General features: G+C 43.4%; 1 protein-coding gene across 3 annotated transcripts in view; it reads right to left on the reverse strand.

Moving 5' to 3' along the window:
* Nucleotides 1-12,301, reverse strand: part of TTC27 (tetratricopeptide repeat domain 27) — a 185,044-nt gene extending 172,743 nt beyond the window's left edge. For 2 of the 3 annotated variants that reach the window (XM_067562652.1, XM_067562653.1), the window contains exons 1-3: nt 12,077-12,301; nt 8,840-9,020; nt 2,875-3,004 (exon numbers count right to left, since the gene is read on the reverse strand). In XM_067562652.1, the coding sequence (XP_067418753.1) occupies nt 2,875-3,004; nt 8,840-9,020; nt 12,077-12,164 (399 nt within the window). In that variant the 5' untranslated portion in view covers nt 12,165-12,301. The remainder of the gene's footprint in view (nt 1-2,874; nt 3,005-8,839; nt 9,021-12,076) is intronic. The other variant, XM_067562651.1, reaches the window with a different exon arrangement.
* Between the last annotated feature and the right edge of the window lie 1,900 nt (nt 12,302-14,201).

Here is a 14,201-nt window from a genome sequence, read left to right on the forward strand (position 1 = left end):
CCAGCAGGACATAAAGCAAACAATAAATGTTTGTAATTACAAAAATATTGTAAGTACACTTTTATAATATTCTATCTTCATCATGCTTATTAAATCATATCCTTGATTCTCTAGCTTTTAATTACAGTCATTTAGATTGCTTTAATCTTATTCATAATGGAATTTTATATCCAAAGCAAGTCAGGTATGGATGTAAAATTAGCAGAGAATACTGAAACAGAAATGGACCTTGTGGTGGTGAAGTCTACAATTTGATTAATCACTCAACCCACTAATATCAGAGTTTCAATAAAGTCTAATCAAAGCCATGGGTAACAGAAACAGAGATAACCTTATCTCTTGAAGGAATTAATTCAATTTTATTCCAGTAGGCTTTCAAGGCAGATATTCCACATTTTAAGTTCAGTCAAGTCTTGCTATTTGTTGTGTTTCATTATCTTCTTAAATAAGTAGCCTAGTACGTTTATCAGTTCTTTCAGGCCATGTTTTACTCTTAATGTTATTCTTGTATGGTTATGGGTGCCTGAGTGTACATATTAACAATGATGTCCAATTTTAGTTCTTTAATGTCTCAACAAGTTGCTAACTTTCAAAATAGCAACCAATGCCTAATACATAGATGCAGCAAAGGCACAAGCAGATATAATATTGTGCTACTAAGGAAAAAGTCTGCTAACCCTCTTGGTTACTGAAAGGGATTATGCCTTGGGGGAAAAAGGTTAGAGACATCTCAACCGGTCCAGAAGACAGTTCAAGATGGCAGTGGTTGGTGGGAGCTCTCCAGCTGTATACAGGGTACGTTAGAAGTCCAGCATGGATTGCCTTCTTGGCTTGTGAATTGGTTGCATGCTGAGTTGCCTGACAAGGTAAGGCCCCTGGGACCATTTTTTGGTGAAAGGGAGAAAATACAATTTTAACACTGGTTTTGACTAGTTGGGAGGCTATTAGTAGTCAGCTTCTCCCTCTTTAGTCTGCCCACCCTCCATCCCCACCTTTATTCATTCACATCCAACTCTACTCATATTGAAGGAGGGAGATGAGCACATCTAAGCAAAGCAAACATTTCTGCCCCACCTCCAGTCAAAACCATGAGGAGCAGATGAACTGGACAGCAAGATGGGGGTGCCTCTAGTCCCTCCCCTGAAGGCTACTGAGAAGGTTCGGAAGTCAGCGTCTCTCTTGCTTTGAGTCCAATATTCTAGGAGACAGTCAAAACTGAAGAAACTATGAGGAACCACAGATACAGAAGTACTCACTAATGCTGGCTGGACTGCTCCTCTTTGCTGTGATCCTGTCAGGAGCAAGAGCTATGAAGATGAGCAGCTGGCCCTTCCTATTCACCAGGGACACAGACACACAATGACTCACTAGGGTAAGCATTCATCACACACTAAGAATAACGTCTACAATTAACCCAACTGTGATACAACTATTCTTGTCCAAAGTTCTGTATTTTCCATGAAACAACTGATATCACTAAGTGTTGCAAACAAAGCAGCTCCCTGGTCTGTTTTAAGCAATGGTTACGTCAACTGCTGCAAGAGAAGCAAAAAACTATGTTGAATTTTTTCAAATTAAAAAAATACATCTCCACTCATGTCTAACAAAGTATCAGCTACTGTATTCCTATAACTAGACCTTTGCAGCTGCTGTAACTTCTATTAGTACAGAGAGAAGCAGTGAAGTGTTGATGAAAAAGTGGCAAACACACTTCAGTCTAGCTGCATACCCTTCAAACAAAATCCTCCAAAAACGTATTACTTTGTTGTATATGAAGAGAAAGATTCCAAAGTAAACAGAACTACCCACCAGTTCTAACTTCAAAAATCACTTTACTATCTTGTAGGAGTATTATTTGTCTCAGTAATATGAAAATGCTTAACAATAAAATTGTTTATTAAGGGTTTGATCCTGAAAAGGTGCAGAGCATCCAAAACTCCTATTGAAACCCACTTCAGCTGTAGATGCTTGACATGTTTTGGGAACATCAAGCTTTCAGTTTCCCTCCTGTCGACAGTCATTGTTAATCATTTAACTGGATCAAAACATTGTAGGCTAAATCTTCTCATTGCAATTATGAATGTACTATATAGCAATTAAAGCATCTGCCACATCCCAAATAAATTAAAGTTTTGTTGATGCGTTAAAAAAAAAAAAATCCGTAACATTTAGTTTTGCAGTCTGGCCAGGCTGAGATGTCTGGAATAGAATATTACGAATTTAGCATGGAAATCCCTGTGGTTCCAGCACGCTTGCTATTCTATGTGAAAACACCAGATGGCAGCTGCTCTGAAGCTGCTCAAAAGGCTCTACAAATGTGACATTATTTCCTTCCCAAAGGTTTTTGTTTAATCCAGTGCTTTAGTTTAAAGCATGGCCATGGAAGCCCATTAAAGTATGTGATTGTGGAGAATGGCTGGGATTACCTGGGTGTTAACAAGGTTAAGAAGAAAGTTTTAATAGAGAAAATAGGAATGCTTTGTTGAATGCAACAATTTCAGAGCCACTGAAGTCTGCTTCTTTCCACGACATATGCTTTCCACAGGTGCTCTGAATGCAACATTTCTGTACCTTATGTTTGCCAGACACTGAAACAGACCTCTGAAATACTCTCGGCCTATACTTGGAAGAGGTTCATGCAGAAAAATAAGAAAACCCCATTATACTCTCATATTCACCACTGTTGGAGCAACAGAATTTGGGGAATTGCTTCAGTTTCAGAAGTCCACTTACAGATAGTAAGTCTCTAGTAATTCATATTGCCTGCATTTTTTTATGATAGCACATTTCTCCTGATACAGGCATACACAGGTATCAGTGAGTAGAAGTGACAGTAATTAATGAAAAGACAGCTTTTTTTAAATGTAAGTATACCTCATAGAACTGGTGTAAGAATGAAGATGGCAAAAAGTCCTGGGGCTCTAAGTGAACAGGAGGTCCAGTCCAATTGCTCTGAATGAAGAGCTGCAAACTGCCCACACCAAGCAGAAATATCAACCTTTGTCTGCAAGACAGATAATAAAAACAATGAATTGATTATATTTTTCATCAAAAATTATTATAACAGATTTAGGCCATGTACACTAGAGAGCTTACAGCGGCACAGCTGTATCAACACAGAGAGCTCTCCCATCAACATAGCGCTGTGCACACTGTCACTTATGCCAATGAAATCTATGTCGCTCAGGAGTGTGTTTTTCCCACATCCCTGAGCGACAAGTTTTGCCAGCGTAAGTGGTAGTGTAGACATGACCTTAGTCTCATACCAATTTAAAAAACCTTACAGCCTTAACGTTTGCTATTTCTTACTGAAGCAAACAAACAAACAAAAAATCAAGAAATTCAGTATCCAAGACAGTAGAGCTGTGTGGAGAAAATAAAGAGAGTTTGGATATTTAAATGGATATCAAGAATATTCAGAGTCAGCAGAATTAATGTGTTTTAGAAGCAATATTTAATTTCATGCTTCATTGCATAAGCCAGTCTCTAACTATTAGAGACCAGGGTAAGGCCTAATGTGCGGAACAGATTAGCCCATATCTGCGTATCTTCTTGCACTTCCCTCTGTAGCATTTGGTACTTGCCAGACAGAGACAGAACACTAGCCTATATCGACCTTGGGTGTGATCCAGTATGATCATTCTTATGGTCTGGTCTACACTACAAAGTTAAGTCAACCTAGCTGTGTCTCTATGCTTAAATTTGTCTCTAACCGATATAAGTGCCCCATTATGCCAACATAATAACACCACCTCTCCGAGTGGCATAGAGCCACGGTCTATGTACTTCAGTCAACCAACATGAGTGCAGACACTGCGTTACTTATGTCGACACTAACCATCCTCTTGCAGCTGTCCCATAATGCCCTATAATGACCACTCTGGTCACCATTCTCAACTCCACTGCCCAGGGATCACATAGACTGGAGACACTTGCCCCCCTTTAAAGCCTCACAAATTTTTTAAATGCCTGTTCCTGGTCGCCCAGCTTGACGAGCTGACCATGCCAGCTACACACTCCAGACACTCTCCTGCCTGGAGTAGATAGGAGACTTTGGATCTCCTGGGCCTGTGGGGAGAACAGGCTGTGCAGGCACAGCTCAGAAATCAGCTTTAGAAATGTCAACATCTATGAACAGATTGCTTGGCGGATGCAGGAGCTCAGAAGAGGTAGTGGTACAACTGAAAGACAGAGTTGCTATCTGCTTTTCATTCTCCTCTAGAGTTTGGGGGGAGGGAGGGGCAGAGTGGAGGGATCCATGCAGAGTAGTTTCTTTATGTACATTGGGATGTCCTTTGAATCTTCCTGAGAGATCTTGATGACACTTTCATGGAAATACTCTGTAATCCTCTGCTGAAGGTTTCTAGGGAGGGCTGCCTTATTTTGTCCTCTGTGGTAGGACACTTTCACATGCCACTCAGCAATAACTTCAGTAGGCACCACTGCAATACACAAATTAGCAGCATATGGGCTCAGGAGGCCAGCAGTAGCTATGCTCTCTCCCCTGTTACTCTCGGGAGTAAGAATAGCTAAAAGCACCCACTTCCGTGGAAAATGATGCCAGTATTCAGTGGCATTGTCCTATACAGCTAGATTCATGCAACTGAGCGATTCCCTCCTCATTTCCCCACCCTGCTTTGACGGATGCTGTGCACAAGCAATTCCAAGCAGAAGTGAAAATGTGGTACTTAAAACTTTAGCGGAGCGAGTTCAGCATCTTAAGTTTCACTTCCTGCAGTGAATACACTGACAATGGTACGTCTGTGTATATCAGTTGCAGTTGCTGCCATTGTGAACTTCAGGGTCTCCCCCTCCACACCTGCAGAATACCTCAGTCAGATAAGGAGGAGAAAGAAGAGGACTCAGAATGATGTGTTTTATGAGATCCTGCAAGCCAGTGATGCTTCAGACCATGAACGCAGGACCTGGAGGGTACAGGTTGCAGACAGACTGGAGAAACAAAGAGCGGAGAGGAGAAAGGCCCAGAAGTCCTAGCAGGAAACGGAGAGAAAAATGCACCAGAACACAATGGGGCTTCACAGGCAGCAAACACAGATGCTGCAGACTCTGCTGGACTGGCAGGTTCAACAATCAGTCTCAAGCTTGCCTCCCTCTGCAGCCCATTGAGAACTCAATATTGGGACCTCCATATATCCCTCCCTCAACATTCCATGTGGCTTTGGGGATCACTTCACTACCCTTACTGCTCCACGCCAAGGGACATTAAAGAAAGTCACAGCTTCACATACTCTGATCTGTGAAAGCCATGGTTGGTGTACATGTAGCTGAAATGGACATGCATGTTCTTTCCCTTATATATATTAGTCAGTCTTTGGAATAAAAAAGTAGTTATGTTAAAAGTTTCAGCAAATTTTCTACCAACTACTATTCTTTCACAAACATGGATTTGACTGTGGGGGAAGTTGACAGATTCATATTTCAGAAATACATGGCCAGCGTACAACCAAAAGATAGTTCCATATCTGGAGCTAGACGACAGAGGTTGTTATGCCCTCAAGCTTCTGATGCTGGCTTCAGAAAGGGGCTCCTTGGTAGTTCTCTTAAATGTTGGACTGTTGTCCACTGTTAATTTTTTTAGTAGTCTTTTTAAGGTAGTCTCTTTATTTCATAAGCAACTCCAATACAATCAGTGAATTTATCTTTATAATAACCCTGAGACAAGAAAGTAGTAGTCTCATTTTACAGATGTGAAAATTGAGGCCCAGGGAGATCAAATGACTTCCCAAGTTTACATAGGAAGTCTGTGGCAGAAACAGAAATAGAACACTGATTTCTTGAGTCTCAGTCCAGTGTCTGTCTTTCTCCTCTTGTGCTACATTTTAGGCCCTGTTTTTTCCATTCTAATTTTTGTCCTCCACCTTAGTACTGTCTAATACCTATTTATTACTTTTTCAGTCCAGTATTCACATCAAGCAGCTCTCTTCACCCAAATGTTCACAATGACAACTAAACCTTTTCCATAAGAGTTACTATTCATTCAGAACCACCCCAAAGCATACCAGTTGCAGGGCTTGAAAAATCCACTTGATCACAACAAACAGAAAACTTTCTATGGGAGTGCCATCACATTTTGCAAAATCTAAGCTTTCATTTGGAAAAAAGTGTACAGAACATATGCTTACAAAGATAACTTCCCAAGTGCAGGCAGATTAAACTGATGTGGTTCTGCTTTCTTAAGCCTGCAGAGGAGACAGTTCTAGTGCTTCTGTTGCTACTCAGAGTTTCCACACACTGCATCAGAATGAAAGTTGACTAACTTTTCACTGAAGTTTCCCAAATTCCCTGAGGATATCTGTGAAACTGACAAGTACCAGATCAAATATTATTCTATGAATTTTACCACATTTAATCAAATCATTTATTTAATTCTGGGCTTGAAAAAAAAAACACACTTGACCAGGACAAGCAGAAATTTTGCCTGGGCACATGGGCTAAATGGGAAGGGTGGGGAGACAATGAATAGAGTCGCAAGTATTGCTACTCTTTTAACAGGATGAGAGGTGTCATTAGTTTGAGACCAGGAGGAAGGAGAGTGGCTTGAGTTGCTTCATTTTTCACAGGGAAGGGAGGAGGCAGCAAGTGGAATAGGCCCAGGGCTGCTCTTCATAGGGTAAAAAGTGGGTGGTGAGGGGAAAAAAGAAGAACATAGGCTTGTGAGCTACTGCTGCTTTAAATAGGGCATGACGAGTAAGAAGTACTAATGACCCAAGTGCAGAAGAAAGAACACTTGCGAGGCAGAAGACCTTCTGCACATCAGGAGTACAGCAACAGAAGCAGTGAAACCCTGTAAAGGAGTCCAGTGTTAATTTATTGGGATATGCAGCAAATTATCATCCCAAGTCTTAATTTAAATCAACAAGATGCATAAATGTTGAGTACTATTTATTATCAAATGACAATATCTTGAAAAGTTAAACCAAGTTTAACTGTTCAAAAGACTTATTTCTTTAAAGTGCACCACATGGGGTTAGAGAAGGTGTATTTCAGTTTGGTGATTAGGATTAGTCCTTGGGCTAGTAGGCATAGGGTACATTTTTCAAACCCTAGTAGTGTGGTCTTTCTTCTTTGTATACTCCAGAACAAGATGTTCCAAGAAACAGTTTACAATATTGAGACCTTTTTCCAGATCATATCCCTGTGATTTTCAGCCAATATTAACTGCAGAAAAAGAAGAAGTCAGTCACCATTAAAACTGTTCCCATCTGTTCTGATGCCTGTGACCTCCCTGAACATTCTGCATTTACTATTTCCATTCTGATCCAGAGACCAGTAGCACACTGCACTATATTTATCTCAGCATATTCTACCTCCTGACTTTCTCCATCAAAAAATTTCTTGATGGAATAAAAAGTCCTTTCATAATAATGCTGCTCTCCCCGCCTCTACAAATAAACAGACTATGACCAGAGGCCATTATTATTCACACTTCAAAAGTGCCAGTTACATCTATTTTGCCTTCACTGTATGAAGTTCTGCAGGGACAGGAACTGGGGTCTGTGGAGTGTGAGACAACTGATGCCTTGCCACTATCCAACAGCCTTGGTACATACACATTACCACCCAAACCCTCTGGAGATAAATACCACAGGAAGGCCAGACTGACAGCTTCCCTCATGGACCCTGCTTGGTCCAGGCATGCTATTTAAGCCCAGAAGTTGTTCCAGGAAGGGTCTGTGCAATGAGATGGTTTCCCTGCCAGTTGTAGTGACAGACCTGCGTCTTGGCTTGTTCTTGGACTCCTGGGTCCTGACCCTTGGCTCTGCTCTTCAGTGCTGGTCCTGGCCTCTGACCACCACTGCTCCGACCACTAGGATTGACTGCCCAAGCTCCTGGCTGAGACACTGTACCTGACATTCTAGCTAAATCACTTTTTGCTTTTAAGTTTCTCATACTGTATATAGACAAGTGCAGTTATTTGCACTTCTTGGCTATGTTTAATCACCATCGTGCTCTTTTATTCTCCTCTTGCCCTTCCCCTAGTGCAATTACTATAATTACCTTTGATAGATAGATAAATCTATCTATCTATCTATCAATCAATCAATCACACACACAGTTCCTACTCTGCCCTTATTCCCCACCACACCAAGTGTGCTGAGTCTTCTCTTCTTGCCACCACTTTCTTTAAAAAAACCTCACTTTCATAACTCCATTCAACTAGGAATCCTTAATCTATATATTATTTATGTGACAAATTGTAAACACTAAAACCAGACATATTAACATCTAGCATTAGAAAGAGAACTTGAAAGTATTGTACAGTGGAAGTGCAGTAAATATGTTTTATCGAAAGTCAGGGGAAGAAAATAGTTATTACTCACAGGAGATAGTCCTTGAGTTAAGATCTGTCATTTTAAATTAATAAAGATATTTTCACTTTATGAGTCACACTGCAAAATGTAAACACTGTTATGTCATGTTTTGTGGACTTTAATTATTGGCATATTGGTAATCTGATGTTTATAAAGTTACAAACAATGAATTGCTTGTGGGTGCACAAGAAATGAGAAAGGCAAGATTCATTTAAAACTCATTAACTTCTTGATTCCAGTAGCTTCAGCCAAGAACGCTGCCAGCATCGGCTGTGACTTCAGAAAAACCTGAACCCTCAATGTCAAAATATTATATAGTGAAAAATAAATCAATAATGAATTAATGTTTCTAAATAGTTTTCTTGGGTTTTATCTCTGAGATTTGTCCTCTGGAACAAAGATTTTAGAGGTCCCATACAGTCAACTTTTATAGAAGATAAAATGACCTCTAATAAACCATACATAGACTCTATTAGCCTCACATATAATAAATTAATCTTTTCCACCTTTCCACATTATCAGCATCTGCAGCTGAACAGTCCAGGTATGCTACAATCAGCTTCTCCAAGAAGATGTCAATCTTCTCCTCTGTCGTTGTGAGCGCGGTGAAAACATCCTGGATCACTTCGCTTAATAAAATGGCCTCATAGTTCCCTTCGAAATGCAACTGCAGTAAGGATTCACTTTCTGGAATTTAAAAAAAATAAATAAAAAATCAGAGTGAGATGACAGCAAGATGTAGAACAGATGTTTTAAGGCATATAAGATCTATTCAAACCAAAACTTTAAATACTTCCCACACATCTTTTTGGGGGGGTGGGGTATCTTCATCTACCTGACATTAAATGCAAATACACCTTCTTGAAACAGATCAACATCAGCAGGCTTCCATCTTAATATTCAAACTGAATTTTACAAATCAGTTTCACCTTTTCCCAATTAAAATATTAATTGCTACATGGAGTTCAAGCATCGACAATCATATTTCTCACCACCACTAAGGAAACATCAAGTCTGAAGGAAAAGATCTGAAAGTATTTTACATGTGCACATTAACTAAATAGGAAGTTTTTAATTGTCTTATGTGAGACTAGCATTTTTAGTCCAAAAATGTCTTAAATGCCATAGATAAATCACTGAAATATTAGCTCTGTATCACAGGCTAAAAGACCTTTTCAGAGACCATGAGACAATTCTTGACAAGGAAAGAGAAAGGATTAGTTCAACACACACTTATAAAAGGAGTTAAAAGAATAAGTTTCCATTCAACACAGTTTATGTCACATACCACTCCCTGTAGCTGTCAAAGATATTTACAAGGAATAAGCAGAAGAAATTCTTATATAGATAAGGAAGCTATTTTGCATTGTAATTTTACCATTTGTTCAAGAAGTTTGCACGTGCAATGGGATTTTCAGAAGTGCTCAGTATAGGCCTAAATCTATTCCCAGCGAAGTGCTGCAAAGAACTATCACCCTATATTACTGAAAAGTTCACACGCATTTAGGAAGGCTTCTCAAACAGCATGGGTCTATTTTCCCTATGCTGGACAACAAATAGCATGCCTGCTTTCCTGCAGGTCAGTACATTCAAGCAGTACTCAGAGCTCTGACCCAAGACTTGTGAATTTGACCCATGACCTTCCTGGCTGATGAAAGGGTCCTGAGCAACTGCTGCCACTCACCAGGGAAGGAATGTGATAGTGTGATCAACAATAAAGAACCCCATCCTGGATGTATTGGTTTTAACAACACAGGCTATTGTGAGGACATCAAACATGTCCTTCATTTTATAAACTGACTTATTATATAATATCAAATCAAGTTCAAGATCTTCAAGGTGATCAATGGACTGGACCCAGCATAACTAAGAGATCACCTAACGCTCTGGGATGAAGACCACGGTTGACAACTCCACTTCTGAGACATAACAGGACTCTCTACAATAAGGGTGAAGCTCAAATGTGCAGCAGACAGAGCTTTCTCCAGGGCTAGTCTGAAGTTATGAAATTAACTCCCACAAGAACTAAGAACCATCACAAACCTCCCCACCTTCTGTTCCATTCACAAGGTGCACTTCAACATTACTTCTCTAACATAAACACTGCAGCACATACATGTAGAACACAAAACACTACCCTGCATACACAATTCTCTCACGGGGGAGAAGACAACAGAGAAATCATATGAGAGATGTTAGTCACATTACTGAATAAAAAACTGGAAGGTGCTCGGCTATTAATGTGACAGAATTGGTATAAGAACATATTTAGAGTAAAATAGAAAGGGTCATCTGGACCTGTGTCACTCTTTCAAAATCTACCACCTGTTTAGTCAAAGGTGAAAAGTCTCTCCCCGCACTAACAGTTAAGTATTTCAATAGGTGGATGCCTGGCTTGAGAGCGCAAATGCTTATTTGTGCTCGACATACAGAAAAAACTACTAAATATGTGTTAGAAATAAAAAAAGGGCCACTAACAGCCTCATCAGATCCTCCCAAGAAAAGTACCTTTTATTCTAATTACTTATATGTGACTTATTAAAATATGGAATAACTAGCATGTACCAGTGTTTTGTTGTTCTTCCCTGCAATAAAAGGGAGTGTCACGTTATTGCCAATGTCAAACAAACTGCCAGTGCCAGTAACTTTTCATGTTAAAGCAAAGCAAGAATTTGTAATGTGGTTAAAGAAAATCAGTAAATCCCTGATATCCTCAATGGGTGAGTATGTCTGCATTGCAATTAAATATCCCTAGCTGGCCTGAGTCAGCTGAGTTGGGCTCATGAGGCTCGGGCTGCAAGGCTATAAAATTGCACTAGGCTCAGGAGGGTCCCAAAACTCAGGCTGCAGCCTGAGCCCAGATGTTTAATTACAGTGTAGACATACCCTTAGTTTCAGTAGTAATTTTACTATCAAGTACAGTCAGCCCTGGTTTGGATAAGCTGAATTGGGTCATTTGGGTATGTCTATGCTGCAAAAAAACCTTAAGCTACCATACTTGGGTTAAAATAGCAGTGAAGACACAGCAACTGGCTTTTAACTCAAGTTAGCAGTTCAAGTTCATCCCCAAATTCCGCATATCACAGGCCTATACTGCAAAGTGACGATATGATTACAGCAGAGACAGACATATCTATGCTAGCTTTAGAATCCAGCCACCAACAACAGTAGCACCTAATGGTACAGGTTAGCACCAGAGAAGCCCTCAAGGGAACCTGGTAACATACTCTGGTTGCTAAGCTGTGCCACCATGTCTACGCAGCTATTACGACCCGTGCTACCTAGATTAAGGCTGACACAGATCTGTCTCCCACGGCTACAATTATGCTTTCACTTTACCGTGCAGATGCAGTTCTATGGGCTTTACCTAGAGCTGCTAACCCTAAATGCTGTGTCTTCGCAGCTACTTGAACACGAGCTGAGAACGCACCCGTTTCTGGTAGTACAGACAGACAGACCCCGTGAAAGCGATGCTACCTGCTCGTCTGTTCGAGGGCATCAAGGTGCGATTCCCCACCGTCCCGGGGACCAGCAACAGAGCCGGAAACATGCAGGTAACAGCCCCCCCGCTCTCCTGTACGCTGCACTGTGACCCTGCACCTACTGCAGCGCCGAGCGTTCACTCCGCAGAGCTGGGCAACCACAGCATCGCCCCGCGGAGCAGCAGGCGCCACCCCCTGAACGTCCCCCCGGCCCAGCCTCACCGCAGACGAGGGGACCCCGACCCGGCCTCCGATTCTCACCTGCCGCGGCTAGTTCGCTCTGCTTCCACTGCCGGGACTCCGCGGCGCTGAGGAAGCCCCTCAGCAGCGCCCGCTCCAGCGTCCACATCCTCCGCCGCCGCCCCGCGCTCGCTTTCCAGCCACCCCTACTGGCCAAGCTGAGGCGCCGCTGCTCCTCTCACTGACCGCAGCCGCCGCGCTCCCAACTCATGTGCCGCCGCCGCCGGCCTCAGGGCGCCGCCATGACAGTTTCGCGAGGCACGCTGGGAGTCGGTCGCGTCAGCACTCTGGGAGAAGTCTTTTTGGAAATTGGCGCATGCGCGTGGGGGTGGATCCGACTAAATTTTCTTCTGGTTCGCGCCTCCTGTGGGCGCTGAGCGCGTGTCGCCTGGAGATAAAGGGGAGGCTCGCGCCGTTTCCCTGTGGCTCCTTGCCCCCCCCCGCCTGCGCGGGAGTTTAGCGCGTGCCGTGCTAGCCTTACTAGCTGTTGCCGCTGCCTGCACGCGCTGGTGGAATGGCGTAGGGAGCGCGTTCTCCGCTCGCGCGCCGAGCCTCTCAGGCTGCGGTTTGAACGTAGCTCGTGGGGGTCTGGGAAGCGGGAGCAGCGGCCGGGGAGGGGGGCGGCGGTTGGCGCCTCCAGGTGAGGCGGGGCGCCGCGCGGCGCTGAGCCTTGGTGCGCCTCCCGCTGCCTGCCTGTTAGCGAGGTAACGGTCCCAGGGCGGCCGCCCCCCCCCCCGCCCTTGTGACACCGCGTGCCGCAAACTCAGCGCGAACCCAGGCAGCCCCCCGCCCCGCCTGCTCTGCGCTGCGCTGCGCCGCGCGCGGTCGGTCGCGGGGGGCGGCGGTGGTGAGGCGTTTGTGCGGCAAGCCCCCCCTCACTAAACTGCCACAGCTGCTGGTGGGTTACCGCGGGCGGGCGGGCGGGAGGGTGTGTGATGGCTGCCGGTAGCCCAAGCGGGTGAGGGACGTGCCCTCTGCCTCACACCGGTGCGCCACGGGCGTGGGACAACGGCAGCGCCGTTCACCGCCTTTCTGCCGCCCCACTGACCCAGCGCGTTTCCCGGTGTGTGTGTGGCGGGGTCCCCAGCTCCGAGCGGCGCCTTGCTCTCAGTGAAGGAGGGGACTGAGAGCGCAGCGCTGCCCTCGGAGCGAGAAGGGAGGTGCTACCGCTGCTGGGGGCCACCTGCTGGCATAGGGCTCCCAGGCTCTGGGGAGACATTTTGCAGCAAGTGGGGCCTCAGGTCGACGGGCAGGGGGTGGGTGGCGGGGGATCTAGTCCGACGCAGCTTCCCCCGAGCGCTCAGTTGATTTACTAATCCATACAAATCAGTGGGGGGAGCCCGGGTCTGGGATTATCTTCCTGCCCGTCTCCTCAGCATGTCTGTCTGTCTCTCTCTCTTTGTCCTCCTGTAATGCTGTTGGATTTTTGTTTGTTTATGAGTTGTGTTTTGGTTTTGCTTATAATAAAAGGTGGCACTCAAGAATTAGGCCCCCCCCCGCCCCCCGACTCTGCTGAAAAAGTTGCACTGTTCAAAGACCACTAGCAGCATGGCCTTCAGTAAATTACAGCACTGCATTTAGTTTAAAGTGGAATTTTTCCAAAAATTATAAACTGACAAGTTCTTAAACTTGGTCTAGTTAATAGAATTTTAAAAAGTTTGTTTAGAATTCCCTGTCTAATTAAAACAATACTAAGCAAGTACCAGAAGTTTGGTAGATTGGAGGGGGAGGGAAAGGAGGAAATACACTTGCATGGTTAGATACAATTTTCAGTGAAGGAAAATAATTGAAATAAAATTTCCTGTTGCAGTAATTTCTGCTTTTATTGCAGAAATTTATTGTATTGCAGTACAGTACAACTGACTTTTCTGAATGACAATAACTGGTAAATGTTCTTCATTGTGGTTGGATGACTTATGATTAGTGCTGCTTTCATCATCCCCCCCCCCCCCCCCCAAAAAAAAAAAAAAAAAAAAAAAAAATTAGTGTAATTCAGTTCCAAGGGGAACTTCAGAAACAACAAACAGCAGCAAGGAACTGAAAATCCTCGAATGAGTTCATATAAATTAAACATTTTACTTAATCCTGTATTAACTTCATTGACTTCCTAACAACCAGTGAATTGATTTGAACACCTTATTTGTTG

Source organism: Emydura macquarii, unplaced genomic scaffold, assembly GCF_026122565.2.
Source record: "Emydura macquarii macquarii isolate MOO-44397 ecotype Brisbane River unplaced genomic scaffold, CSIRO-AGI_Emac_v2 contig_2457, whole genome shotgun sequence".
NCBI classification, from domain to species: Eukaryota; Metazoa; Chordata; order Testudines; family Chelidae; genus Emydura; species Emydura macquarii.